This window comes from Archocentrus centrarchus, chromosome 13 (genome assembly GCF_007364275.1).
Source record: "Archocentrus centrarchus isolate MPI-CPG fArcCen1 chromosome 13, fArcCen1, whole genome shotgun sequence".
Classification (NCBI taxonomy): Eukaryota; Metazoa; Chordata; class Actinopteri; order Cichliformes; family Cichlidae; genus Archocentrus; species Archocentrus centrarchus.
This window is the reverse complement of record NC_044358.1, coordinates 3,052,550-3,074,569: the sequence shown is the minus strand read 5'-3', so window position 1 is coordinate 3,074,569 and position 22,020 is coordinate 3,052,550. Positions and strand designations below refer to the sequence as shown.

Sequence of the window (22,020 nt, the reverse complement as noted above, 5' to 3'; positions counted from 1 at the left end):
TAATCTGTAGAAAATTTGTAAAAATAATAATGCACACACGCAACACTACACCATATATACTGTGCACCGATTAATCACATTTTTAAAGCACTGATAGGTAAAGTGAATAACTTCCATTTTCTTGTTACAATAAAACACACAGCAGCAGCCTTCCCCAGCAGCACAGTCCCCCCTCCACACTGAAAAAATAATTAAAACAATTAAAATTAGAGAATGCATTTCCTAAAGAAACTGCAATGTGAATGCTGAAAGCTGAATGATTTTGACATGTACTGCTGAATCTCAGCTGATGTTGCTGAGGCTGCTGACATGCAGTGGATGTTCTTCTGCAAGCCCTGCAGATCAGCTGAAAGCTGAAGACTGTAACCAAAGAAGCAGAAAAATCATGAATGTTTGATGGAAAAACTCAGATGTTGCATTACTAAATCAACAAAGTTGAAGTAAAAGGTATAATGTTTTACTAAAAGTTCTAGCAAGAATAGATATCATGAGGTTGACAATTGAAAGGTTCAAATTAACTGAATATCTGAATATAACACTGTTATAAAATGCTAAAAAAGAAAGCAAGAATCTTACTATGATGATTGTAGCATTTTCCATGTATACACCCTATCTCGTCCTTACCGGTGGGACAATCTAAATTAAACTTTGCACGAAAAAGATCACACATACAGCAATTATTAACATCTATGTGACTGTAAAAAAAGATTTATTTTAAATCCCAATTCTTTTGATTTTTTTTTTAATCTTCATTTCATCAGCCCCTGCAAATGTAATGTCATGTTCTCCGTTTCCATTTCCTGTGTCACAGTCGACATATGACACCTGTGTGTAACTCTATGGTCATTAAAATTTGTATGTGTAATGGAATTTTGTTCAAGTCACCACTATATACGGATGGATGGACAGATAGACAGATATTACTTTAAAATATAAATTAATAACTATGAAGGCATAAGATTCAGGTTCAATGATCAACCTGTGTCAGATCAACAGCCAACATGTGAAGTAGTAGGGTACAATATACTGTAAATTATTGACCAAAGAAATCAACACGTGTACTATGTCCCTTAAATGTCTGTTTTTAAAACAACTTACTGAGAGGTCATGATACCTCAACTTTATTTGCACCTTTGTGGGGGTGGTATGGATGAGCACTGTTGGCAATGAGCCGGGTACTCATGCCATCACGTGGACAAATCAAATCACCTTTAACACTAACAAGTAGGCAGGGGGGTATTTCCTGCACCCTGCTCTTTGGGCTTTTTTTTAAATGCGTCTCATTACAGATGCAGCGGTTGGTGGCCCAGTGTACTTTGTTTTGTTTTTTTTCCTCTTTCCCCTCTTTCTTTTCTTTGCTTGTAATCAAAACAGTCTAAATGGACAGCTACATTTTTGGGGCACATAGGTGTACCCAATAGCAGCCAGAGGTGTACCAAATAATGTCAGATGTAGGTGAGAGACTACCAACTACATACAACATACCATGGTATCCCTTCCATAATCTGGATTAACGTATCATAACGTGATCAGGATAACCGGCTTCGTGTGACTGCTTATTGATTCCCCTGCACGTTCACGTGAAAGGGCCGGTGTTGGCAGCATCTGACCAATCTGTTTTACAGATAATATGACTTTTCTTCCACTGAAGCTGCTCCCCATGAGTGTCACCTACTTCAGAGGTGTTATCAAATGGTGATTAAAAATCTATAAAGAACATACAAAATATATCAGTAAAATGCAACACTGTTGCAAAAACTACAGAAGGTGAATGTTGCAGTAAACTGTTAATCTGGTGATTTAGCAGTAAAATAAACACTGCATTCTCAGTACTGCTGTTTATTACTAAAGTGATGGATGCGCATTAGAGCTCTTAAACTTTAAACTGGAGCCATTTAAAAATTAAAGCTGACTGCCCCATAGCCTAATAAAGGAGAGCACGCACGCACGGGTACTTGTCCCCACTTGAATGCTAAATTTGAACCCACCAATCAGAAACAAGCTGCTTCTGATTGGTTTCTTTATGTTTTTCGCTCCAAGTGAATGAGACACAGAAGAAACCCGTGCTGAGCAACCCTAAAACAAGAGGTTGTTACATAAAAACTCCAGCTCCCAGTGAACAATCCTTTCACACTATGAACACAAGGAGATGTTACTGAAACAGTATAGATATATTTTTGTGTTGATAACACTAACATTGACTGAGAAATGGCCATTTTAAAACTACCTCAGTTTTGGCTGTTGCTCAGCAGAGAGAAGAAAAATTAACACTGCAGTTGATGGCAGAGGTGGAGGGCACTCCTGGTACTCGTCTTTTTTTTTTTTTAATTCTTTAAGTTTCTGTGGTTTGCAGAGGTCATTTTCTCAAAGGGCACAACCAGAGCTACAATCTGAAATACAGAATGTGTGACTAGACAAAAAGTTGTGGGAGTAAAAATAGCTTGAAGAGAAAAAAGAAAAGAAAAATAACATCATGTCATTCACTGTGATGTTATAGTGGATTACATTACTGATGATGTCACTTGCTGTAAAGGTTCTGGAACATGTGACAGGTGTGTTTTGTTGCCCAGGTGTGTCCTGTTACATTGATTATTCAAACAATAAACAGCGCTTAATGTCTGTGCTCTATTTCAGATTTGGGTTTTGGCTGTGCAGACTGTGCATTTATAGTTAGAGGAGTAACCAACATGGAAACCAGAGAGCTGTCTATGAACAAGAAGAACAAGTAATTGTGAAGATGAGAGAAGATGAAAAATCAATCAGAGCCATTTCACAAACATTGGCCACAGTCAGTACATCCGTTTGGAACGTCCTGAAGAAGAAAGTTATCACAGGTGTACTAAGTAACAGATGTTAAACAGGTAGATTGAGGAAAACAGCAGCTGACAACAGAAAGATTTTAAGTGCTGTAAAGAAAGACCCTAAAAAAACTGTTAGTGACATCAGCAACAACCTCCAGAAGGCAGGAGTGAAGGTATCACAACCTACTGTTCACAGAAGACTTAATTAACCAAAGGACAGAGGCTTCACCAGAAGATGCAAACCACTAATTATCAAGAAGAACAGGAAGGCCAGGTTGAAATCTGCCAAGAAGTACAGAGACAAGCCTCAGAAATTCTGGGACAAAGTTTTATGGACTGATGAGACAAAGATGAACCTTTACCAATGTGATAGAAAAGCTAAAGTTTGGAGAAAGAAAGGATCTGATCATGATCCCGAACATAAAAACTCATCCGTGAAACACAGTGGAGATAATGTCATAGCTTGGGCTTACATGGCTTCTTCTGGGATGGCTCATTAATTTCACTCATGATGTCATGCATAATGCCAGCATTACAATGAACTCAGAAGTCTGCAGAAATATTTTGTCTGTCAATCTAAAGATTGGGAAATCCTTGATCGTGCAGTAAGATAATGTTCCAAAACACACTGCCAAAACTGCAAAGGAGTTCATCAGAGGCAGGAAGTGGAAGGTTTAAACTGCCCTAGTTGATCCAGACTTAAACCCTGTAGAGCATTTACCCTGCTAAAGAGGAGACTGAAGGGATTAACCCCAAACAACTGAAAGGGGCTGCAGTGAAAAGCGCCGCAAAAGAAGAATGCAAAAGTTTGGTGATGTCAGTGGGTCACAGGCTTGATGCAGTTATTACAAAGAAAGGATGTTAAACTAAATATTAAGTCTTATTCACTTTAATGTATTTTAAGTTTATCTGTTCAATACTTTTGAAAAGGTAACACCAGGTCCAGATTTAAATACGTGGAAATAAGAGCTGGGATGTTGATCTTTTGTCTCATATTGATTTTTGGACGTCAAACCCAAATGTTTTCAGTCTACAGCAAAAAATACTTTTGAAGAGGCGTGTGAATGTGTGTGTGTGTGTGTGTGTGTACACACACATTTCAAAGATCCTAAAATACAAACAGGTGACAAATAAGAGGGAAAAACCAGCATACAATGTCTTAGTAGGGTGTTTTTACCATAACCCCCACTACAGTTTCACAACTGATTGTCATAAATTGCAATATTGTATGAATAGTATATGAAACTGTAGTGAAGCGAAGAACACATCCCCACCTTTTGCTTCCAAAAGACATTCCCTCATTTAGTGCTTTTGCCTAGTATATCATAGCACAGGTATACAGGTGGATTGGGACTGATTGACCGAGGGAAACAGAACATTATTTATATCATTTTCATAGTTGTCAGTCTCCTGAGTGAATGTTCCTATACAGAGGAATATGCATTTGTGATTCTCCCCTCGTTTGGGCCTGATAACAGTTGTCAGTACCCCCCCTCCCCTTTTTTTTTTTAGAGTCTATGCTTCAGTGCATGAAGGAGGTGCTCCGTTTAATGGATATTGCAAAACTATAATGGCCAGTTTTGTCTTTGTGTACTGGAAATCCTCCAGCAAATTAATAGGGAGCATTAACTTGTATAACTCAATTCCTTGGGTGAACACAATGGTAATACATGACAGACTGTATACAAAAGATGCACACAGGCACCCCTTTTGTCAACCCTTTGGTTTGTGAAGCCCTGGTTTGACAGGGTGGAGTTATGAACTAATGCTGGCAAGCTTGTTTGGCATGTTACATTCACAAACTGGACAAATAAACCTGGCGTGCTTAACTCCACAGAATTAAACAGTCTAACGGGTGCTGAACCACCAAAGTGGGTGAAAAGTGTCTGTTTTTTATTACTGCCATGGTATATTAAATATACAAGTATTTGGAAGTGCTGAAGTTCTTATTAATAGTTTGGCATTCATAAACTGTACAGATGCAACACACAGATAAGCACATCTGATAATAATTCAACTGACCTGTCCTTCTCCAACACTGTGTGTGTCAATAATTGTGACCACACCGGGGTTGTGTGGGCTGCGACGGCTTGCACTGTGAGATGCGCCCTCCTCGTCCGGAGTGCCTGCTGGTAGGGTGCCTGCCAGCTGGGTCACAACTTTACCTACCATTGTCAGACCTGTTTTTAAAGTCTGAGGAAAAAACAAACAAAAAAAAAAGATTTTAATTGTGCATCTGATGTTTATATATATATATATTCATATTCTTAACAATCATTCCACATCTATGTGTTCTCTTCTGTTTCACTCAGTTTGCATGCTTTCTGGGCCATGATGATATGATACTCAAAGAGTTGCTAAGTACATTATTTACGCACAGTGCTGTGTGCGTGCGTGTGTGTACAGCATGTTCACTTGATGCCTGCTGATAACTTGCAGTGCTGATGAGCTATTGCTTGTAGCCACATGGAAGGAGCCTCTCGTGTGCATAGGAGGCTCCTCTGTGTCCGCTTAAGGCCCAGCCAGGGTGTCTGCCTCAAACACACCTCTGTGGCTTGATTGAGGGAAATGGATAGTGCTGCTTAAGTGGAGTCTATCTCACCTACTACACTGCCTTACTCTAATGGAGTCCAATGTGTGTGACTGTGTGTTTGTGTGCGTGTAAGCACCAAAGGGGCCCTGGAGAGCCTAATCAGGCATTCAGACTAGGCGGCCCTGTCAATACAGTGTGGCGCCTTGTTGGGTCTGAGGATCCCCCATTGTCTCTCTTTGCCACTTGACCAGGCACACTAAGTGGGTGCTGCGTGCACGCATTGGTGTGTGTGCAAAACGCAAGAAGAGCCATCAATTATTAAGTGAGGCGTTTGGCTCCTAATTGATCAACACTAATGTGTTTTCTAATCACTGCAGTTTTGGAGTTCTTAGTAGTCCAAACAGGAGTTATTGATTTACTAGTACGAAGGGGGGGTTCTGGAGGCAGATCGTGCCCCAGGGCTCACAATAACACTTACACACACAAAGCTGATGTCACCATCTGAACAAAATACAACCCAATGTTTATGTGAACGGTCTTTCTCAATCATACACCCAGAAGTGACAGGCAACAGGACTTTGTGCTACACAAATTTACTGTAAGACAGAAAATTCAGAACAGCCTCCAGTCAGTCGGCGTCACTGCTCTCTCTCTCTCTCTCTCTCTCCTTTTTTAAATCGTTTTTATAAACAAAAGCCATTACACTTTAATGCTCCCCCCCCCCTCCTTTTCTGTTCCCATGTCTCTGGATGTCAGCACTAAGAGCCAGCGTGTCGCGCCACAAGCCAAAGGGAGATACCTTGTCATCCATATTGAGATATATAGTCCTAAATGAGGAGAGGGTGGGCAAGCAGACTGCCTGTCTACATATCAATTCCCCTGCAATTGTCCACCATGCTGCTAACCTGTTAGTAAGACAGTTCTCTTTGTGATGTATATAACATTATTACCTTGCTAATGAGACTTCATCACACTAGCTGTTTGCTCTTTTTTAATTAATTAATCTGTGACTAAGTGGAGAAACAGACTAGAACCATATGAGGATGTAGTAAGTTGGCATATGTCAGCAAGCTGCTTTATCGGCCCAGGAATTTATTTCACTTGGTATCAAAGGGAGCTGCTGGCTGCTAGCGAGCCACCTTAGAGCCACTTCCCCATGGAGATGACTGAAACAAGACCAATGAAGAGAAACAGATTATAGTGGGAAATGAGAGATCAGCAGGTTGATGAAGTGTCTCATAAGCTCAGCCACAGTCAGCCAGGCAGCACAGGTGGATCCAATGTCAGCACATTTACAGATGGTGCAGGCAGTGCTGGAAATACTGTCTTATGCGCTCTTTAATCTGAGCAAAGACTTCAAGCTTACCGAAGGGCTTTTAGATTGAGAAATGATTGACGGTTAATCATAATGAAGATGGAAAACCAGTACTACTAATACTTCTGTAGACAGTAACAATAAAAGTTTGTCTTTTCCACATATAAGGCAGTGCTGCACGATCTTCCAACGTGTGCCCGAAAATTTGTATTGCACTGACGTACAGAAAAATACTAGGGTAGATTCACTGTGGACTATGATAACAAGCTTTAATAATTTGGGGTTTTTTTTGCAGTTTACAATAAATGAGACAGGGTCGGGGGATTTTTGCCCTGTTGCTTGTTCAGAGGACAACTATACTCAGCCAAAGAGTTACAGCTTATGTCATTATTATGATGAACGTATTGAAAATTCAAAGCTGGAAGCTGACTTAGATTTTTCATTTGGAATCTTTTGGATTTCCCATTGGGGAACAAACTACAGTATGTATAACATTGTTCTGCCACTTGGAAAAGTCAAATAATGATCGCCTGAATATTACAGGGCTTGAGCACTGTCATGAGGTTCCTTTACATGTCAGTGAGTTTTTTGTGCCTGTAAGGAACAAGCTGCAATGACCCAGAGATTATCCAGTAGATGAATGGACCTCCAGGGTTAAAGAGAGCTCCATAACTGTGTACTACTTGACAACAGAGTGAATCTTAATTGAGTATAAAAATTAAGTGTTACAAATACAAAATAAATTACCATGAATGTGTGGCTTAAAGGCCGTTACGAACGAATTGTCAGCCCTATACTTTTATGTGTAGTTTGGAGTGTAGTTATACATGGTTGACAGTTCAAACAAACTCACATTTGTGTAATAATTGTTCTAGACCATGAACATTCTGCATCCTCCCCTGAATACAAACCTGTGGAGGATGCAAACCAGGTACTGACTCTGATGCAGGACAGTCAGTGCTCATTTAGTTTATACACACACACAAACATATATATATATATATATATATATACACTAAATGTAATGAGAGAGAGAGAGATAAATGTGTGCATGTGCTGTTACTTACTTTGGCAGCGTTGATCACTGTAGCAGTATAAGACTGTGCATTGTCACCGCAAGCTCCTCCGCGAGACTGGTGACATCTTATCAACTGGGAAAAAAGGTAAAGATTTACTAATAAATACAAGACATATAGTGGTATCTGAGGGAGATGCATGAAGAGGCAAATTTGAGAAAATTAACTCAGATTCAGACATTTAAAAGGCTCCCCTCTTCACTCTTTATGGGAAATTGGTTTTGTCATCAAAGACAGGCTGCACAACCAGTCTGCACTGATTTAATTTCAAATACAATATCGCTGGAATAGCTCTGTCCCAGTATTACTCGCAAAAAACTAGATTTGATCATTTCTGAAAATCCATAGACAGTCACACAAACAGCAGCCCCATCTGTCAATTACTTGAGTGGGCCAGCACCAAAACACTACTGCACATTAGAAGTATTACAGAATGCACAATAGAACATGGTTTTTGTAAATACTTAACAATCCCATTAAACAGAAAACTCCAGTGCATCTGTTGATTTTCAAAATGTTATCATCTCTAGTGGACTCTTCTTGGAATGAGTTGTTTATCCAGACAGATTAAAGAGGCAGAAAATAGATAAAATGCATTTTTTGGATTGTAAATATGTCGCTTCTCTGATAACGCACTTCTGCACTGGATGAATGTGTGTGTTTGTGTAGACTACCTTGTTCTCAGCATAGGCTAGCCAACGGCTTCCCAGAGCTATCGGATTGAGGCTTGGGCCAGGGCAGGGATAGCAGCCTGGAAAGGCACAAAAACATACAACACTGAGGGTAGACACATATCGAAAGACATGTAAAATAAACTAAAAAACAAAACAATCAGTTCATGTAGTCATAGCTCTGTCAATCTAATGTGAATTTATATAAAAGACAACCCAGGCAAACCAACTGCAAGCATAAGGTAACAAACAAGAACTTGCTAAGACAGAATTTTGATAAAAAGTTAGACACGTCCACAGCCTGCACATTTTGATATAGAGAAGTCCTTCATTTCTTAATGAGGCATTCACAAGTTTCATTATAAAATGAAGCCTCATGCAGCAAAAGCTCAAGTGATCGCTTTAATAAATCAAGCCTTCAATTGGGGGCTGGCATTATTTTTTTCATGTAGATTTACCTTTTAACTGGCCACATTTATTTATTTCAGGAAATAGGCTAATTCCTGGTTTGTAATAATGAAGTCATTTCTAATCATGAGGACAGCTGGTACTGAGTTCAGTCCATACCCCTTGAAGACTTACAGTTAATCTCACCGTTAATAATAGCAGGCTCACAGTCTATCTTTGTTTTTGTCTGCTGTGTGGGTTCTCCATGATAACTGAAAAATCAACTTCAATTTTGCACCTCATCAGAAGATTTTTCACAACTCAATCAATACAAGTGCAGGTAAGTCTATACACTAATTTTTTTAAAGTTGAAACAAAAAGTGATTTTTTTTTTTTTTAATCAGGGCAAACATTTTGGTAACTTCATCATTGAAAGTTTAGAAAGAGCTCTTCTCTGGAGAGTGTCGCGAACTATCTTAAACCATTAATGTGTTTGTGGGGAGTTTCTTGTTTTGGAAAATAAATAGGAGTCTGATGAGGGTGACGGATCTATGTGTGTGTGTGTGTGTGTGTGTGTGTGTGTGTGTACAGGATGACCTAATGGAGACTGTGGTACCCAATAAAATTGAGGATGGCTCCTCTGCTGACTGACCAACACAATAATTCCCATGGGGATGGTTACACACACAAATACACACATCTACATGTGAACACAGTCGGTGCACTGTCACCACAAATAAAACAGCAACCAATACTCCTAAACAACAAACAAAAGTCTTCACAAAAACACATATCTAGGAATTATAATAGTATATTCTTCCATTTTTACAGATGTGGCGGTAAATAAAAACATGGAGCAAAGTGTTTTCACCAACATCATATCTGACAGGGATGTCTATCACTAACTCAAGGCAGAATCAACCAAACCAGGCCACCATGTGTCTGTAAATCAAAGAAATTACTGAATTCATCATAATTATCTTTAAATGTAAGCAGATACAGACAGTGACAGTCGGTCTCTTTCCAGTATGGGTAAACACACGGGCAGCTAAATGCTGATCCAATAATGAACATACCAGCTATGTTTTAAAAAGGTGGGTGTTCATCTCACACATGCACAAACATGCAAACACACTTAGCTAATGCAAGTGCACAGAGGTGTAGGGTAAATGGCTTGCTGACAATAATTTATTGCTCAGGGAGCAGATGAGGTGGAGGCAGTCAATACTTTAGTGTGCTGTGTTGGGGAAGGAGCTGATAGGAGGGTGGGTGGGAGGTTGAGGTAAGCCACAAGGGCTGCTGGTAAGCCCAGGGAAGTTTTTTTTTTTTCCCCCTCCAAGGCCAAGGGGAGCCCAGGCAGCAAGAAAGCACATCTGACTTCCTGGGCAGATCCTCTGGCTGAGCGAGAAGAGGAAACAGACATGATGGATGGAATCAGAAGAGAATAAGTTGTTTTTAGGCTTTTGAAGGCCCAACCCTGCAAGACCTTAGCTGATCTTTCTTCTCTGATATTCCTAGTTATACTTTTTTCAGCTGTGTTAAATGTTCGCTATGCCAGAAACCAAAAACATACAAAAGTGAATCAAGAAAAGTTGCCAAAAAGGGTCTATAGTTGCTACCACTTCAACAAAACCAAGAACATCTGTCAAACTGTCATAATCTGTACATCAAGTATGTAGTTTCTCTTATAATGGTTTTCACCCAAGCCAGCAAAATCATTTTTATGAGCCACAACATGCTTAATGGCCAACTTGAAAAATAAGTTGTAGTGTGCTGGTAATATTACACAAAATACAGACATATCGTTAAAATAAACAGATTGGAGCAGAATGGCATCTACAAAAATCTTCAATATTCAAAAGTCAGTATTCAGTGTTAGAAGTACACATTAGAAAGCCTTAACTGTTACTGCACCAACATACAACAAGATAAGGAAAATACTGCAAGGACTTCATCTTACAATATACAGCAGGTGGGGGCTGTTTGGAACAGCTGTTATTTATATAAAACTGAAATTAAGATTGAGCAGAAAATGAACAAAGGACAGCCAATCTGTAAAAGTGAATGTGATCAGAATGCATGAAAGTAACCTCAGCAAGAGTCACTCACTTTCTAGTAGTCCAAAAGTGTACTAGCAAAACTGGTCAGCCTGCATGAAGACAGCCATGCATGTGCCTGGGTTTTATACAGGTGTTAAAGGCAAGAATATCTGAAAGACAGTTGCACTGTCTCAACATTACACTAAATGTCCTGGCTGCTTTAGTCCACTTTAATTGTTCCATTTAAAAAAGATGAATGAGAAATCTAATTAGCAAAGAAGCTTCTCAAATCATCCATTTCTAAATGAAAGTACCATCTTGTCTAACATACTCGGGGTCCACACAAAGAAAATATTTTGCACAAGCAGAGTTTTCTAAAAGCTCAAACCATACTAACTTTACACTTCTGTGAGTTTCAGTTATGTTTAAAAAAAATAAAAAACTTTGCAGATTCAGGGAAATAAATGTAGCACGGCTGAGCTAGAAAATGTTCAGGCACTTACAATATACAACCATAAAATGTGATTTCTTGAAAGTGGCAACAAAAGAACCAAATGGTAAGAATACACCAGCAGTAATCTCTGCTGAAGACTGTGCTGACCACTATAAGAAAAACATACAGATTAAAAATGGTGTTAATGGAAGAACACAATAAAGAAAACCAGTACTCGCCAAGAAAACGTGGCATCTCTCAAGTTTGCAAAAGACCACCTGGATATTTGATGACACTTCTGGGACAACGTTCAACACCAAAAAACTTCTCTGAGCATGGTGGAGGGAGCATCATGTTTGGGTATGGAACCGGCTGCTTTGCAAGCATTAATGGAACAATGAACCCAGTTTCTATTATTAAGAAATATACATGTGACGGTTGGAGATGCAGTCCACAACCTGGAAAACCCATTTGGCCAGAATGAATTCTTTCTATTTTTACTTAAAATTTCCAAGACTCAATTAACTCAAAGACTCGTACACACTAAGGCTCATAGCTTGACAACTTACTTATAGTTACATTTTATCAGAGAGTAAATATATTTAATACTTTTAGTTTCAAATGTGCATGAAGAGCAGACTTCTTCTTGATTATCAGTTCTGGAAAGATTCACAACACACACACTTTTTGTAAAAACACATTAGGTACTAAACCATGATCATTATGACTTGTCCCATTCGAAAGTCAAATATGACTGAGCAGAGGGGAAAGGAAGTGTGTTGCTGGGGTTGAGCGAGTCCCAGCTACGAGCACACACACCATTTAAATGTAAAGCAAGAACATAAACAACGGACAAATACTAAGTGCTCATGAAAACATGACATGTTCACCATCACATCCCTGGAGAAAAAGTGCACAGAGTGAGGCAGAATGGCTCATCCAAAGCAGATCTCCCCACATCACAAGACCCTTTGTTTACTGCTTTTATGGCCAAAACAGACCAAATGATGTTATGAAGAGGAGGCCCCTGCATTCAGAAACGATTAATAACTATTGAATATGTTTGGTTTCCTGTTGCCCAGACGCTGATAGGGAAGGCAGGCAGACAAAGAGGAGACACATTAAAGCCAGCCAGTAAGGTCAGTTTACTCCAGTCAATGACTTAAGTAGACAGCGATGGCCTTGTAATACAGTCTGGCATTTCTTTCACAGCCTCCCTGAGCAGAGACGGCAGGTACAGCCAGGAGGATGCAAGAGCTGTGTTGTCAACAGTTTGCCTGTGCTGAGGTTCAAATGAACGGTCTTGCCATCTTGTTTTGATAAAAGCAATTTAGTCACAATGCAATGCTTGAGAGGATTCTGCTCCAGCAGGTCTTGGTGGCTTTTATTATAAGCAATGATCTGCCTTGTGTTTGTTTGGGTTGTGTGATGCGTGCATGACAGACTCACTGATCATGTTTGGAAAGATTAGGTTTAAAGAAAGAATTTTACGTGACTGGCACTGTTTGTTTGTGCTACTGCACAAAGTACAGAACTGGGGTTTGGCCCCACATTTCATAAATACATATTTCTACAATACAATAATAACAATCAACATGTGAGAACAATCAACATCAAATCATAGTTGATTTCTGCAACCTATTAAAACCTCTCCTTTTTCTTGCTAGACTATGCAGCAGGTTAGGAGAGTTAAAAGAGTCTATTCTGTAAATTTTTATTTCTTTATCTTTTTTCCCCACCCTTAAACAGTAGCTCTGCATGATTTAAAGTAAAAAACAAAAAAACCCTCTTATTTGGCTTATATTGGGCCTTGGTGCAGCTCATCAGTTCAATCTCTGATTGATTGTCTCCCACAAGAATGGTTTTACAGCTGGAGGCCACGACATGCTTTCCTCCACATTTTTTCAGTTTTTTTTTTTTATCAGGTTTTCATTTGGCTAGGGTCTGTGTCACTACTGGTAGCATGAAGCAATACCTGGACGTTACAGAGGTTGCACAGGTTGGATGGAGGAGATTCCAGGAGACAGGACATTACTCTAGAAGAGCTGGATCCGGCCGTAGAAGGTCTTTAAACCATCAGCAGGATCAGTATCTGCTTCTTTCTCTAAAGAGGAACATTATGAGCCCTGCCAGAGCCCTATAGAATGATCTCTAATAGGCCACTGGAGTGAATGATGAAAACAATCAGAAACAGACTTCATGAGGGTGGCCTGAAGGGCTGACTTCCTCTAGTGGGTGATGTGCTCACAGCCTGGCACTGTGCAGCCCAACTCACATTTGCCACACAATACCAGGATTGGCAGGTCCACCACAGGTGCCATGTGCTTTGCACAGATGACAGCAGTTTCATTGTCATGTTTAAAGATGTTTAAAGGATCTGGACAAGCCATGGAGAACATTAAGCTGTCAGTAACATCATTCAGCATAACAAGTTGGGTGGTGGGTCAGTGATGGTCTGGGGAGCCATATCCATGTAGGGATGCACAGACCTCTACGGGCTAGGCAACGGCCTCCTGACTACCATTAGGTATCAGGACAAAATCCTTGGACCCACTGTCAGATCCTAAGCTGGTGCAGTGGGTCCTGGGTTCCTGCTGGTGCATGGCAATGCCTGTTCTCATGTGAAGTAGAGTATGCAGGCAGTTCCTGGAGGATGAAGGAATTGATACCACTGACTGGCCCCCACGCTTGCCTGACCTAAATCCAATAAAACATTTCAGGGACATTACGCTTCGGTCCATCCAACACCGTCAGGTTGCACCTCAGACTGTGCAGAAGCTATCCGATTCCCTGATCCAGATATGGAAGGAGATCCCCCAGGACACCATCTGTCGTCTCATTATGAGCATGCCCCGATGTTGTCAGACAGGGTGAGGGCCATACGGATTACTGAGTACCATTTTGAGTTGCTGCAATGAAATTTTGGCAAATGGATGGATGGAATAGCCTGCTGCATCATTTTTTCACATTGATTTCAGGGTGTCTTTGAATTCAGTCCTCTGTAGGCTGATGATTTTCATTTCAATCAAAAGATGTGGCATCCTTTCATTCCTATGACATTACCCAGTCCATATGAGTATAAATATAAAGAGGACACCCCCCACCCCATTGAGATCTGACATCTTTTGAAAGTGTTCCTTTAATTTCTTTTGAGCATTATAGTATAACAATAGGACAACTTTGGCAATTTTTTTGTAGAATTAAAATTTCCATCCAGCAGAATCAAAATATTGTGTGTTTAATATTCTTACTTGTAACAAAGAACTTCTTGGTGAATGTGCAACTGTCAAAGGCTGCAATCTTCTCTTGTAGGCTCACAACAAGAATACTGTGAGAAGGAAAGAAAACTATTAATATGATGAAGATAAAAAGGCACTACAGTGATCCCTCACATATCGCGGGGGTTACGTTCCAGATACCGATAGGTGAAGATACGTGAAGTAGTGGCGTTATATTTATTTTATTATTTATATATATTTTACGACATTATAAACCCTTCCCATACTCCTATAAACCTTCCCCACTGTCTTACTACAACTTGAATGATGAAGATGATGAATTATGTAGCTGTGCAGTACTGATGGGATGGCAATGAAGGTGATGACAATGATGTGAACGTACAGTACTGCACAACCAAGAAGAGCATTACAGCTCTTCTTAATGCACCAGTTCATCAGGCGGTGTGGTATCTTCACCCTCGGTATCTTCTATTTCTGCTAAAGGCGTAGGCATAACTGATCTCCCTGTCCGAGTGATGAACATAGTAATGGGGAGTTAAATAATATATATTTTTTAAAAACACGATACAGTGAAGCCGCAATAAGTGAACCGCAATATAGCAAGGGATGACTGTACATGACAAAATCAGATATTCTATTTATTTACTTATTTGTTTAGTTGAACTTACTGTTTGTTGCAGTGGAGATCATAGATAGGTGTTTTGAACTGAATTGATTTAACCATTTCCCCTGTCCTTAGAGAATACAGGTCAGCGCAGCAGTAGGGAGGGCTTGTCCTGGTCAGAACAGAAAAGGGCAAAGTCAGTGTTTGAAAAATGTATAGACTTCAGACTTTTTAATTACACAAACATTAGCAGCCCAAAGTCTACAAACACAAGTTTTTCCACTTGCAACTGAAATTTCAATTGCATCATATCTCTGAAATAAAACCATAACCCAGAGAATTATTAGATTTAGAAAAAATACATTATGGAAATCTTAAATCCAAAATCAAACCGAATTTTTGACTCTTCAAGCAACACACTTCTGACATTCTTTGTAGAATGCAAATAAAACATTGTTTGGAAAGTTCTCGCCAAAATTGTAGGTTTCTTTGCTTTCACCTTTCAATCCCACTAATCCCAAACTAATATTGGTCTATGTTACAGACAGGTTTTGTAAGTAATCAATAGAATTACATCTGTAGAAATTGTGTTTTAACTTAAAAGTCCTGTTTTATACTTAAATTTTCTGATTCTGATGTCTAAAACTTTTTTATCAGTTGACCATTTTGAAACTGGACTTGGACTGCCTAAACTTAAGTAGTTTTGGGAATACTTTTGACCAGTTGTGTATTCATCACTCTTAGAGTAACCAGTACATATGGCTTATATTATCCAAATATTAAGATATTTAAAATTTTGGAGCAAAGCTTAAAGTATTTACTACATAGAAGGCTTAGCATGAGCAGTATGTTAGCAAACTCCATCTGGGGAGGCATTCAGGCACTGTAGTGAGATGTAGGTAACGGGCATTTTGGGAACACTCACAGACCAACACACAATCATTGTGATGATGTGCACTAATGTAAGAAAATAGATTTGAAGCATAAAACTTCATTTGTTTTCCTGATGTCCCACTGCCCTACCCCTTCTGGGAGTCCAGCGTGAAAGGAAGTAACATAAAGGGCAGCAGGGGAAGTGCTTTGTCACGAAACACATTTACTAGAAGTCCTTCTATCATCACAGCAAAGAAGAGGGGTGCATGAGGGAGCTTATCCTACAGCAGGGAATGGCTGCTAGCAAAGGAAAATTAAGACATAAATCTTAATCAAGAGACTTCCCTCCACTACCCCCTGTCCCTTGTGCCCCTTCTCTGTCTCTGCAAGGAACGCCTCTACTGGTCTTCAATTCTCTGTCAACCTTGGCAGGGCCTGTGGTGCCGTGTTGGCTGAGGCTCCAGGGGTGAACTGTAGTATTAGTTTTGTTTTTGAGCCATAGGATGAAGTGCTTTCAACAGTCCATTTAGTCTGCTTGTGCATACTGAGTGTAGATATACACCTCATCAGTCTCAGCATGAATACTTTTTGTACAAATGGGAGGCAATAGTCTGGTTCTAAACCATAACAATGACTTTCAAAGCAGGTTAGAGTGTGCCTGAAACAACTGGATGCAAAAATTGGAATTTTGTTGAATGGAGTTCTTAGTTAAAAATTAAAAACATGATTCAAAAAGGCACAAAAACAGCTGCATGCCAGCACTAATTATACTCCTATAGCAAGAGTGAATAAGGAAAGTTGGCATGATCAATGAGGAACCTCCTTTACTGAATACAGTCAGTGGAAGACACCACTGAGAATTACACTTCAAAAGCATACAGCTACGACCAAGTCACTGAGGGAAATCTGGACATTATTCAAATGAAGACCTCATCATTGGGAAGACCTTCATCCATTAGAAGACACAGATTCAATTCAATTCAATTTTATTCATATAGCACAAAATTAAAAAAAATAGTTGCCTCACGGTGCTTTATATTGTAAGGTAAAGCCTCTACAATAATGACAGAGGAGACCCAACAGTCAGAATGACCCCCTATGAGCAGCACTTGGCAACAGTGGGAAGGAAAAACTCCCTTTTAACAGGAAGAAACGTCCAGCAGAACCAGGCTCAGGGAGGGGGGGTCATCTGCCTCGACCGGTTGGGGCTGAGGGGAGAGAGAGAGGACAAAAGACACACTGTGGAAGAGAGCCAGAGATTAATAATAACTAATGATTAAATGCAAACCGGGTTGTAAACAAAGTATAAAGAGGTGAATGAAAAATATTCAGTGCATCATGGGAGCCCCCCAAGCCTAGCAGCATAACTAATGGATGGTTCAGGGTCACCTGATCCAGCCCTAACTATAAGCTTTATCAAAAAGGAAAGTTAGCCTAGGAAAGGAGGAGTAGGAAAGGAAGCCTAATCTTCAAAATAGAGAGGGTGTCTGTCTCCCGAATCCAAGCTGGGAGCTGGTTCCACAGAAGAAGAGAGGAGAAGAAGCTTAAAATCTATTATGAATCACAAGGAGCCAATGAAGAGAAGCCAATAGGGTAGAAATATATTGTTTCTAGTCCCTGTCAGTACTCTAGCTGCAGCATTTTGGATCAGCTGAAGGTTTTCAGGGAGCTTTTAGGACAGCCTGATAATAATGAATTACAATAGTCCAGCCTAGAAGTAATAAATGAATAAATTAGCTTTTCAATTCAATTCAATTCAATTTTATTTATATAGCGCCAAATCACAACAAACAGTCGCCTCAAGGTGCTTTGTATTGTGGGTAAAGACCCTACAATAATACAGAGTGAAACATCTGTGTCACGATGTTTCTAATTTTAGAAATATTGCACAAATGCAAAAAAGCGGTCCTACGTATTTGTTTAATATGTGCATTGAAGGACATATCCTGGTCAAAAATGACTCCAAGATTTCTCACAGTGTTACTGGAGGCCAAAGTAATGCCATCCAGAGTAAGTATCTGGTTTGACACCATGTTTCTAATATTTGTATTGTAGTACAATAACTTCAGTTTTATCTGAATTTAGAAGCATCCAGGCCTTTATGTCTTTAAGACATTCCTGCAGCTTAACTAATTGATGTGTGCCATCTGGATTCATGGATAGATAAACCTGGGTATCATCTGCATAACAATGAAAATGTATGCAATGCTTTCTAATATAACTGCCTAAGGGAAGCACATTCTCAGCCATGCTAAATATTCCAGCAGCACACCCTGCTCCAATGACCGACTCCTGTGTCAGGATCTATATGAAGTGCCAGTCATTACTATTGCTTCTGTTATTTATGAGGAAAGAAATCTGCCTCTCTCATTCAAAACTATCACATGCAGCTGGGTGGCTTAGTGGTGAAGCCGGCGAGCACATACGTATGCCGCGTGTTGCGGTGCGGGCGGCGCAGGTTCGAGTCTCGGCTTGTCGCCAATTTGCCTGCATGTGTTCCCCTGTATCCCCCCCCCCCCCCCCCCCCCATTTCCTGTCTCTCTCCACTGCTAACAAAATGCAAAAAAAACCCCAAAAAACTATCACATGCAGCCACTGTGTAAAGTTCCAAAGGCAAACCATACAGAAAACTAGCAAAATATACGCAAAATTATCAACTGATCACAATAGTGTCCTGATCGTGGAAGTATTTACAGATAAGTAACAAGATTAAGGGTGTTTTTATGAGCATCCGTGGGTCACAGCAAGCAAGGGCTTAATTTGTTGTAACACTGTATTCAAATGAGAACCTTCATGTGTTACAACAACACTAACGACTGACTAATTTATAGATTCCATTAGCGGCACACATATGTGGACCTGAAATGATTTCTCAAGCACATTTTCTAACCAGTTCTATCACTCTTTGCATGTATAATAAAGCACGTCTCTGAAAGGACAGGCTCTCAGAAAATGCCCACACTTAGCACAGTTTAGCATATCTTGCCCCTTTCTATGAGAGCAGGCTTTCTGGCTCACCTTTAAATACTGTATTTGAATGATATTGTGTACAAACAAATTTCATGGAATATCCATCTGCTATATTTGATTGACCAACAGGCCAGTTATGGAATGATGCTGCACTGCATCAAGGAAAAATCTGAGCATACGCTCAGTATTTGCTGACTGATCCAGCATTATTTTTGTCAGATCCCTTTGCAGCGACACAGTCATCCCTCAAGTTTCAGTTAAGTAAACAAGGCTGACACATTTTTCACACAATGCTTTTGGCACTGTGAATGCACCTTACATTTTCAAATGCTGGAAGTTCTTAATGGATCTGGTGATAGAGCACCCAACTTGTCTTTCCAGGCTTTTCTTCACCCTCCCTTTTCTCTGTTCACTTATTCCACCCATGTTTCCATGGTTCTTATGTACACTTGTGGTGTATTTGTGCTGCGTTTAACATCTTTTGTCTATTGGGCCATCATCCACATCATCAATGTGAAACCTAAAGTCAGTTCCCACAAACTGGTATTTGTGAAAGGTTTTCTATATGCACTTGCTAAAGAAGAGCTGAAGATAGAAAAATCTGAACTTGTTCATTATGGCATGTAGGAGTGTAGCATTCAAGAGGACTGTGATCTAGGGCTCAGAGATCAAAAATGCAGGTGAAAACATAGACTCAAAAGCTCTTCATGATAGCATACTGTGCATGAGAGGCCTAGATCCAGGTACACAGAATAAGTATTGGTTACATAGTATTGTTACCACCGATGTAACGGTGACCAAAAAAATGGACAAATATTAATGGCATACATTGTGGAAGAAACTTGATCTAATTGGCTTTTGTATCTACCACAATCAAAAAAAAAAAAAGTATAAAGTAAAAGTAGCAGACCTATCTGCAGTATTAAGGCAGCATCTCTTTGTTTAATAGACTACATACATAATTTTACATATTCTAGAACATGCACTTCAGCAGGTAGCAGCAAACTCTGGTAGCTCTGATCTTTATTCAAATTTTATTTTTGTTGTATTTTTAATCAATATTTGCTTTTGTTTTTGTCAAGATATTTCTGTGGAGAGAAGAGTTTACTTAAGAGAAGAGCTTTTTACATTGAAATGGAGCAAATCTGGAAGATACCACCCTATTCCAGCTGAGATAAAGATGTGTTTTTGTGGTTGCCATGCTGCTGCAAAGGCTTGGAAGGGAAGATGTAAGTCCTTTCTGCCAACAGTCATCGTGGGAAAAGTGATGAGCTGGAAATACTGGTGAAGACTATACCATGAGAGCAGTCTCACGTGTTTTACCAAAACATGGTTGAATCTCAGATTCTAAAGTGGATCTACCTGGTTTCACCCTCTTACAGTCAGAGAGAGATGCTAAAACTAGTGGCGGGAAAAAAAGTGGGGGTCTGGCTTTATTTGTGAACCAGAGATGGTGTAATCCTGCACTAAACTGTCTAGGAGAAAACGTGTTGTCCTGATACTGAATTACTGGCAGTTGGTATGCAACCAAAATGCTCACTTAAGATGTTAGAAGCCATCCTGAACAATTCTGATTGCCCACTTTATAACATCTTTATGGAACAAAAAAATATCAGTACTGGAAGACTCCCCTCTCTTGCCGTTGTAAAATGGAGATACAAAGAAAACATTCATAACCACCATGCACCAGGCTTTTCAATTTGCATACAAATGAGCTATGTCAGACATATTTCCCTCTGAGATCATTAAAAGTTATTCGTATTCTTTAGTTTTTCTGCACTTCAGTGCTGAGGACAAGTGGTCATCAATTTACATGAAATGTACAACATTTTCATAAAACAAAAACTTTTATTTCTTTATTAATTCATTTATTTATTACACCTCTCTGAATCACAATTTTGCTGACAGGGCTTTTTACAAAATGCTGGATCAATAATAATTCCACATAACAGCAGTTGTACTGAGCAGCAGGTCAGAGTGAGACTTTACTCTGCACCTACAAATGGCTCATAATCAGGGCTGGTGGCTGGCGCTGTGTTTGGCTGGAAAATGGACATTTCCGAAGGTGAAGTAAAGAGGAGGTCGCTGAACTATCTATCATAAATAATCATTACCAACCTCTGCATCACTTACTGGACAGGCAGCCAAGCACTTTTTCTAAGAGACTGATTCACCACCTCTGCCAAAAGGACAAACATGAGAAATTTTTTATACATGCTATAAAACTGCAACATTTTAAAGCGTGCTGCAATATGCTATAATCACAGCATGCTATAATAGCTTCAACTCTTCCGGGAAGGCTTTCCACAAGGTTTAGGAGTGTGTTTATGGGAATTTTTGACCATTCTTCGAGAAGTGCACTTGAGGTCAGACACTGATGTTGGACGAGAAGGCCTGGCTCGCAGTCTCTGCTTTAATTCATCCCAAAGGTGTTCTATCTCGTTGAGGTCAGGATTCTGTGCAGGCCATGTTCTTCCACACCAAACTCACTCATCCATGTCTTTATGGACCTTGCTCATGTTGGAACAGACTGTTCCCACAAAGTTGGGAGCATGGAATTATCTGAAATGTCTTGGTATGCTGAAGCATTAAAAGTTCTTTTCACTGCAGCTAGCACTGTATATTTGTTTCCCAAGCTGGACAGCAAAGGCGTCAAATGAGAACGTGGGGCGCAACCCAAGCCCAGATTTTAAACACTGTCCCAGGACTATGTGTATACGGAGTCTTTCTGTATATATGAGAGATACTGACTGGATGCTAACTCAGCTAATCTTCCCTCCAGTCCCAGTGAACCTTGCTTCCTTAGGAAGATAGAACATGTGTCATAGAAAAAAGTTTCTAAGAATCCTGGTTTCATTTTTCTGTCCTGACAGTTAATGTCTCCATCAACATTTCAATGGTCCTCGCCCTGCGAGCACAGCTACCATTACCAATCAAGAATACTGGCATTAAGATTAATACAAAAATTTCACTCAACGATAATTTACTTTCAGGTGGCTGCATCATTGATTTCAGCATTATCGGAGTCCGATCAATCCAATTCAAAGCTCTATCCCGAAAAATGGGCCTCTGGAATTGA

At 39.8% G+C, this 22,020-nt stretch overlaps 1 protein-coding gene across 2 annotated transcripts in view; it reads right to left on the bottom strand.

Moving 5' to 3' along the window:
* The window catches only part of bcas3 (BCAS3 microtubule associated cell migration factor), a 479,890-nt gene that overhangs the window by 414,851 nt on the left and 43,019 nt on the right, over positions 1-22,020 (bottom strand). For both annotated transcript variants that reach the window (XM_030744094.1, XM_030744095.1), the window contains exons 8-12: positions 15,163-15,270; positions 14,507-14,583; positions 8,400-8,476; positions 7,717-7,800; positions 4,824-4,994 (exon numbers count right to left, since the gene is read on the bottom strand). In XM_030744094.1, the coding sequence (XP_030599954.1) occupies positions 4,824-4,994; positions 7,717-7,800; positions 8,400-8,476; positions 14,507-14,583; positions 15,163-15,270 (517 nt within the window). The remainder of the gene's footprint in view (positions 1-4,823; positions 4,995-7,716; positions 7,801-8,399; positions 8,477-14,506; positions 14,584-15,162; positions 15,271-22,020) is intronic.